Source organism: Aphanomyces astaci (assembly GCF_000520075.1).
Source record: "Aphanomyces astaci strain APO3 unplaced genomic scaffold supercont1.9, whole genome shotgun sequence".
Classification (NCBI taxonomy): domain Eukaryota; phylum Oomycota; class Saprolegniomycetes; order Saprolegniales; family Verrucalvaceae; genus Aphanomyces; species Aphanomyces astaci.
The window spans coordinates 482,310-490,163 of record NW_009798272.1 but is presented as its reverse complement, the minus strand read 5'-3'; the positions used below and the strand labels follow the sequence as shown (position 1 = coordinate 490,163).

Here is a 7,854-nt window from a genome sequence, read left to right as displayed (position 1 = left end):
AAATTCCAACGAGATGCCACAACACGAAATTTCACTCGAAAGCACAATGCATTGTCCCTCGGCATTCACGATAACTTTGCACTACTTGGACGAGAATACCAACCGATTACAACCACGATTGTATGCATAGTGCACTTTGTAGGGCAATTACAACCACGATTGTATGCATAGTGCACTTTGTAGGGCAATTACAACCACGATTGTATGCATAGTGCACTTTGTAGGGCTTTTGTACATGAGTTCCTGCTTGTAAGTGAACAACATTCTATATTGGGACGACCTAATAATTCAGTACTTGAAAGATAAAACTACAACACTCAGACAATAGCCCCATAACCTCGACGTATATATATCTTACTACATATATACACATATATATTCATAAATATACATATAGTTAATAGTTAAATATATTCCTAGTGTATATATATTATATTACTTGACAGATATCACTAGTATACTGTCCGTTTGGGCAGAAGGAATGCAAGAATGGTTTCTCCCATAACTTTTACCCTAGGAGGTATTTCGTCGATCCAAAGGTATATTTGAATTCAGGAGTTTAACGTGCAGTCCGTGAGGGGTTTTATTTTGCCTGGAAATGAATACAACTCCACCAGGTTTGAAATGAAGTTTCAGCACCTAATGGAACGTACTTAATGCAAACGCATTTTTAAAACAGGTACATCGAAGTATACTATACTTGAGTCTTAAAATAAAATAAAAGTTAAATTATATATAGTATTACTATATCAGAGGTACAAATTATTAAAAGTATTGAGCAAATCTAACTATTTAAATAGTCTACTTCATTAAAATACTATGTTTCATCGCTGGAATCGTTGCTTGCGAACGCAGAGCACAGTTTAGTAGTTGGGCCTTCAAGCTTCTGCAAGCAGAATATGTGATCAAAGACGAAGAGATTAAAAAAAACTGCGTTAAAATCGGCCCAATGGAAAATTTCTTTGCATTCGACTCGCCCAAACGGACAGTACAACAACACAACCCAAAGCATCGACATATATATTCATAAATATAGATATAAATCTAAATATACATGAATATATACACATATTTATATATAAATACATATAATATATCTATAAATATTCATATCATACATAACTATATAACAATCAAGAGTCGGTTTCCGCACCTCCAATGGCGTTTGCCCAACTGCATTTCGAATGGTAATGTCGGCGCCGCCCTCCAGCAACGCGCGACAGCATTGCAGGTACCCGCATGACGCCGCCAAGTGCATGGCCGTGCTGCCGTCTCGGTCTTGTACGTTGACTAAATCGGGGCACCTACCCATATAATAATATAAAAATAAAATACTTACTCGCCAAACAGGCACCACCCTCGACGCATACGACACAATCAACTACAGTCCAAACGAATCCCTCAATCAAATATATATATATATACAATTCCATATCCCCATCAGAGTCATCAACGTTTAAAATCCATTTGAAATACTACGCTTGAAATAGATACGAGTTTGGGGTGATAATTACATGGTCAGGAGCAGGGTGACGATAACTTTGCGCGCCATGTCGGTGGCGTCGTCCGTGTCTTCGCCAATCATGGTTGCGCACATGAGAGTTGTGGCGCCGTAATGGTTGGTCACGCGGGGATCGGCGCCGTGGCGGAGGAGTACGGCCACGGCGGCGTCGCGGCCTTCGATGCATGCCCACACCAACGGCGTGTCTACATGAGGCATGTATTTGAATTTCAATCTTTTAGTTTTTATTGTGTAGGATGAATCTGGATGTCGAAAAAGGCCAAAATTGTCCATGTTTTGGCAATTTCTCCCAAATGGGCAAAAAGTGAAACATTCTCTGTCTGAATCCAAGCTTTGGAGAATTCCATACTTTGCCAAATATATCACGTGTTTCGCCAAAATTTAAGTCTTGTCGATTTGATAGTACAAATTTGGGGAGGGGGTGCAATCGAATCGCGCCGACCAAACCAATCCACAAGCGATCGGATTGGTTGAATTTCATTGAGAAGGTTTTGATTGGCTAATAATTTTGAGCTCATCTGAGGTAGCCAATCAAATCGATTTAAATTCCAACGAGAAACCACGCCACAACACAAAATTTTACTCGAAAGCACAATCGTTCAAGGGACCTTTTTTTCCTGAACTGGCAACAATTGAGCGTCGTTCGATATCAGTTTAGAGACAGGGAAAAGTACAACTAACGTCTTTGAATTACTTTGAACCAAATGCTTGAAATATTCATTGGGTGAAAATTCGGGCGTGATCTAACTGTAAGCAAAAACGAGTACATAAAAAATGAACAACTAATTGAATGAAATGACCAAATATAATGCGTACCATCATTTATTAACGTATTATATTCAAACAACTTGATCAAAAAATGGAAAGTAGCAGTGGTAGGAATGGTCGCCTACCTGCGTTGATGTTCCAAAAGTCAATTTGAGTCGTGTGTTTGCACATTTCTTCGACGATCTCTGGGTCGCCATTCTAAGCACACAGGCGGTGTCGACACATCAGAATCGCAAAGACAAACCTTCCTTGGGCAAGAGAATGTGGGATGGTGAGGAAAGGATGTATGTACCTTGGCGGCGAAGTGAAGGGCTGCGCTCTTCAGCTCGAATGTCCGCAGATTGGCATCGGCGTTGCGACGCAACAGCTCCAGGACCACATCACGGTTGCCTTCCGCTGCAAAGGGCGCAAGATGTGTGAGTTCCATTTGGATATATGGCAATGCAAAGGAAGGGAGTGGATGTTGTCGTCGTACCGGCGGCAATCATGAGCGCAGAAAAGCCATCGACGTCGACAGAATTGAGCAATTCGCCATGCACGTCGCTACTAAGGAGGAAGCGAAGGGTCTCGACGTTGCCTTCGGCTGTATCACCAAGAACCTGTCAGGTTGGGAACGTATCGGACAAGGATAATAGCAGAATGCAGACCTGCACACTCAAAGTACGCGCGAGACATGGACTCCGTGTCCATTTCAAACTCAAACTCGATGCCCAGGTCCTCCAGCATGTGCAGCGGCACGTCCACTTCGTCATCCTACATTCAGACTGCCATGTTGAGATCTACAAAGGCACGCATTCTTCTCCTTCGTATTTCACTTGCCTCGACAGCATGGCGCTGTTGCGATCGAATCATGATGTCGGTCAATTTGTAGTAGTTGGTGGCGCCGTCACTTTTCCGGATACGATCGCCAGGATTACTAGTTATACGGAAGAGTATTCCATCATTTCAAACAATTCGGATTTAAAATCCTTTTGGTTTTAAAATCCAATCCTAGCATTTGAAATTGCGATGGCCAACTTGCGCAAAGGGTGGAGGCGTGACGAATCCTTGTACATTTGGCGACGCATATATTAATACTAAGCCTATATTGTTATGTTTATTCTAAACTGGAACGACATGGAGAATGAATCGACCGACGAAGAATCGGCAGAAGGATGTAGCCAATCAGATTGCAGAAAACCATCACGAACATTGAACCAGAAACTAGTGTGATTCCAATCACCACAAGACAACTTTTTTTACATACAAACTTCAGTACAAAGAATCGATCGATGGATTTCACGGATCAGCACAAAAGTCCAAATTTTGGGTAAAAGGACAATAACGTTATTGTGCTTTCAAGAGTGAAATTTCATTGTGTTGTGGCGTGGTTTCTCGTTGGAATTTAAATCGATTTGATTGGCTACTTCAGATGAGCTCAAAATTATTAACCAATCAAAACCTTCTCAATGAAATTCAACCAATCAGATCGATTGTGGATCGGTTTGGTCGGCGCGATTCGATTGCACCCCCTCCCCAAATTTGTACCAAATCGACAATATTAGACAGATTTCGGAGCACAATAATAGCTTGGCGTACAAACTTTTTGCGAACGCTTAGAAGTTCTGACCTTGGCAGTTAGAGCCTGTTCGGGTAAGGCGTTCCAATTGAGTGTTTTGTCATCCATCATTCGATGGGGGAGTCCCACTGCATGCTTGTTTATCCAAGTACACACACATCGTGTCCGCCGCCATCTCGACCTTAGCCTCATCATCCTGTTGGGCCCCAACTTCAAGTGTAACCGTCGTGGACTTCCACAAGAGAAGGTTGTAACGGCCAAGTCTCCCCTTTTGGGCCGTTACGCGACTGGCACTCGTCGACATTTCGACCATCACACTTATCAAAAACGCTGGAGCATCCTCGTGATGTGGCTTCTCCGATGTAGCCCCTTCATGGGCCTTGGCCTCTTGGCGCTTTCCGTTGATGCTACATCGTACGTTCGCGTCGACGACGAAGTTCGTGTCGAGAGAGCGGCCATCGCGTCTGTTCTTGAAGCCACAACAACAACGTCGTCAACGGCACAGCCGCTGCCTGCATTTACAGCTGGCCAGCAATCTCAAGCCATCGCACTCAGTCGCAACGTGATGACGTCGCTGCAAAAACTCCGGGGCGGCACCCCTGCGTTCTATCAAAAGTTGTACGCTGCACTACAAGTGTACTACTGCGACCACTTGAACAGCCAGCATCCCCACATGCCGTCGGACGAGCTCAATGCGGTGTGGCCGGTCCAAGCAGCCCACAGCGCCCCCGTGCCGCCGTATATCCGCCTCGTGCACAATGGCCACCCCAATGCGCTCAAAGATCCTGCCACAGGGGCGTGCATTCCTTCTCCGTATCCGTCGCCAAGCGTTGCCGCGCAGTATGCCAACGGGTATTGCGAAGTCATGGCCAATTGTTATTGGAACGGTACAAAACTGCGACATCGTAGCCTGTTTATAACAACGATTCCTCAATATGACAACCCCATAGACATCGTGAGGAATGCCACCACGGACCGATCTCCGACGTACTCGATCTTGCAAGCCACGGCGCCCACTGACACCCTGCCGTCGTTGGTCTTGGCCAAAGCCACGTTGATGGACTGGGCGAAAAGCGTGTCGATTTGTGTCGCCCCGGCGATCGTGCTCGGGGTGCTCTGTCTCCTAACGACGCTGCTGTTTCTGTGCTGTCGGTGCTGCTGCAACAAGTGCGGCGGTCGCAGCGCCAGTCCCCGCGGCTACTCTTGCATGCAAAAGACCGTGCCCGTGGTAGTCTTTGCTGTCTTTGGGGGGGTTATCATTGGCCTGACCTTGTGCGCGCTCTTGTACAACAACGTGATTGTCGACAGCATCGACCGCCTCTTTGGCGACGTACTGGGGCTTGTTCAAGGCATTGTGGCGTGGATTCACTCGGCTGAAACGCCCCTCGTCCACGTGCGCGACAGCGTCGAGGGGTCGGTGTCGGCCATTTCGTCGCAGCTTGTGTCGTCGGGTTTCATTGAAAACGGGCTGCACGGCATCGTGGCCCAGCTTCAACAGTACGTTATCTGTCTTCGATGTAATTGATGTATATTATGGTCATTTGCAAAGGAACTAGTTTGTGGTTTTGAGTCGTTTGAAAGCCTCACCACGTTGACATTGAAGGTTCGCACACGACACGGCAGATGTGGTCCTGCCCCACGGATGTGTGGAGGGGGTCGATGTCATCTGCATACCCTGTGAAGTGTGCAGCGAAGTGAATGTCCAAGCGTCCAATGCAGCCAACCAAATGGACGCCGCGGCGGCAGACGGCATCTCCCAGCTGCAATCCACACGGTATTCACAGCATGACGACGATGAAATGCCATATTGATCGATTGTGTGTGTTGTTTACTTGGTGCAGGGATACCATTGTGCGAACGCTCGTGGATACGAAGGACTCGATCAAGAGCACGGTAGATGCTGGCGTGAACGCTGTCAACGGGTTCACACCGCTGTTTCTGGACGCCAACACCACCATTCGGTACACGACCTTGTTTGTGGCTACACAAGTTTTATCTTTCACGTATTTGAAATGTCCAACGTTATATATTATGTCACACATTAGACTTGTCCATCGATGTCGAATGTCGACGTTTGGTTTTACATATTTGAAATGTTTTTCCAAGTTGTTGTCACACATTTGAACTGTCCATTGGAGGATGGCACCATTGCACACATTTGAATTGTCCATTGAATATGACCCGGAGGGCGACAGTCGAGATAATTCTAAACGATGTATATATTTGATGGACTAGGAATGTGCAAGTGACGTGGCAAGAGCAAACGGTCACGCGACGAGGTGCAATTCTCGCCTTGTTTGCCGTGGCCATTGCGATCCTCGTGCTGGGCGCTGTTGGCATCGTGTTGGGCTTAACGCCGCTGCGGTGTCTGGCCATCGGACTCCACGTTGCGTATATCCTTGGTACAGTAGTCACAGACACCACATCTCCACATTCTTGAACATTCATTACGAACGACGACGACGCTGACATGGCTGTCTAGGCTTTGTGGCACTTGTGTTCCTTTTCGTCGTGTCGGCCTTGTTCCTGGCGTTCAGCGTGCTCCTTGGCGACGCGTGCCAGCTGTCGTCCATCGTCGCCAGCGACTGGTCGCCTGTGCTTGGCGCGAGTAACGGCGTCGCCCTGAACGCATGTTTCCATGACAAATCTCTCCTCGAGGCGCTTCAGCTGCAGGACGCGCTTTCGTTTGCAGACGCGATTGAGATCCCGACCATCGATCTGTCCAGCATGTTGACGTTCGACTCATTGGACCAGTTTGCACAAGCCATCTTGTCGGTATGACTATATATCACTAGAATTTCTATTCAGCTTATGTATTGATTGACTAATCGATTAAAACCAATCGTTGGGTGACTAGGCGGACCCGACGACGTTTGACGTTGGCGTCGATGCGTCTCAACTCGTGCAAGTGCTCAATTTGTACACGAATGGCAACTCGCTGGCCGCCAACTTTCCGACTTTGAGCCGTGATTGCAACCCCCATGATGGCCAGTATTCGATCGAGACCATGGGCGTACCATGGGAAGCAAATGGGGAAGGCGCAACAAATCATGGAATGTCCCCCGCCTCATATATAGCGGCACGGTATGCCCCGTATCGAAGGGCTTGTGCGGCGACCGTGGTGACCACATGTGCCCGCAACACACCCTGTTCATATGACCAGTTTGTCACCGAGTTGTTCACGAACGTACGTTGTACATATATGAAGACGTTTTGAAGTGGTTTTCCCACTTCATATCGAGAGAGAGAGATGTTCACCTACATGCTGGCGAATACGCATGCAATTAAATTAGTGTGCGAATGACACTCAATTTTGATACTATGTAGACAAGCACCGTCCTAAGGATCTCTTCGGACGCCGTGGCGTTTGTGTCGACCATGCACGGCAGCATGCAGCAGTTGCAAAACTACACGAGGACGTTCAAGGTAAGAGTACTTTTGTTTGAGTTTGCATCGTGCTACAGATTGGGTGGTTGGCATGGCGCGATGGACAACTCCACCTCCTGATCTGCGATGATGTGTAGAACAATGTGACGGGGTTGGTGACATCGTTGGACGCGGTGGGCCACACGTTGCAGACGTCGCTGGTCGCAGACGTGACGGCGTTCAAGGCATCGATGAATTGCTCGTTTGTCGCCACCACCTACGGCAGTTTGCACCAGTCATTGTGCAGTGCGTCCTGTCCATTCGTTTAATGATTATGACTTGAGCGGTGTAGGTGACCTAACCCCCGCGATGCTCATGGTCGCGCTGTGCCTGGTGCTGTCTGGGATTTGCATGATCCCGGTCAACATTACCTTGATTTTGCTCGTTAAGCGACTGCGTGCCGGTGCGCGATTGTCGTCGGACGTCAGCCCATCGAACAAACAAGACTGCGAAGTGCTCAAGTTTCCCCAAGGAGATCGACTGAGTTGAGCATGTGGGGTAGTACATTTTAGGACTTTTAATAGCCAACCACTCTTCAAAACGACAAATGATCATGTACATTCAGTATGTACAAAGCGTA

General features: G+C 47.2%; 2 protein-coding genes across 4 annotated transcripts in view; one reads left to right on the top strand and one right to left on the bottom strand.

Annotated features, from left to right (window-relative positions):
• The window catches only part of H257_04974 (hypothetical protein), a 5,996-nt gene extending 2,846 nt beyond the window's left edge, over positions 1–3,150 (bottom strand). For 2 of the 3 annotated variants that reach the window (XM_009829648.1, XM_009829647.1), the window contains exons 1-7: positions 3,110–3,150; positions 2,938–3,043; positions 2,766–2,873; positions 2,583–2,686; positions 2,416–2,488; positions 1,515–1,707; positions 1,154–1,304 (exon numbers count right to left, since the gene is read on the bottom strand). In XM_009829648.1, the coding sequence (XP_009827950.1) occupies positions 1,154–1,304; positions 1,515–1,707; positions 2,416–2,488; positions 2,583–2,686; positions 2,766–2,873; positions 2,938–3,043; positions 3,110–3,142 (768 nt within the window). In that variant the 5' untranslated portion in view covers positions 3,143–3,150. Of the gene's footprint in view, positions 1–1,153; positions 1,337–1,514; positions 1,708–2,415; positions 2,489–2,582; positions 2,687–2,765; positions 2,874–2,937; positions 3,044–3,109 lie in introns of those variants that run through there. The other variant, XM_009829649.1, reaches the window with a different exon arrangement.
• A 1,022-nt stretch (positions 3,151–4,172) lies between these two features.
• On the top strand, positions 4,173–7,819 carry H257_04973 (hypothetical protein). The gene is made up of 10 exons (XM_009829646.1): positions 4,173–4,735; positions 4,799–5,345; positions 5,452–5,622; positions 5,690–5,809; positions 6,084–6,250; positions 6,331–6,623; positions 6,706–7,035; positions 7,176–7,274; positions 7,373–7,520; positions 7,567–7,819. Exons 1-10 carry the CDS (start codon positions 4,195–4,197, stop codon positions 7,761–7,763), a joined length of 2,613 nt encoding a protein of 870 aa, XP_009827948.1. The 5' UTR covers positions 4,173–4,194; the 3' UTR covers positions 7,764–7,819.
• Positions 7,820–7,854: the final 35 nt, after the last annotated feature.

What these genes read in the sequence shown, in the direction of transcription:
- H257_04973 (XM_009829646.1), top strand. Translation starts at nt 4,195, where the DNA reads ATGTGGCTTCTCCGATGTAGCCCCTTCATGGGCCTTGGCCTCTTGGCG. An exon ending in ATCGTGGCCCAGCTTCAACA is followed by an intron (nt 5,346 to 5,451) that starts GTACGTTATCTG and finishes TTGACATTGAAG; the next exon opens with GTTCGCACACGACACGGCAG. An exon ending in CCACGTTGCGTATATCCTTG is followed by an intron (nt 6,251 to 6,330) that starts GTACAGTAGTCA and finishes ATGGCTGTCTAG; the next exon opens with GCTTTGTGGCACTTGTGTTC.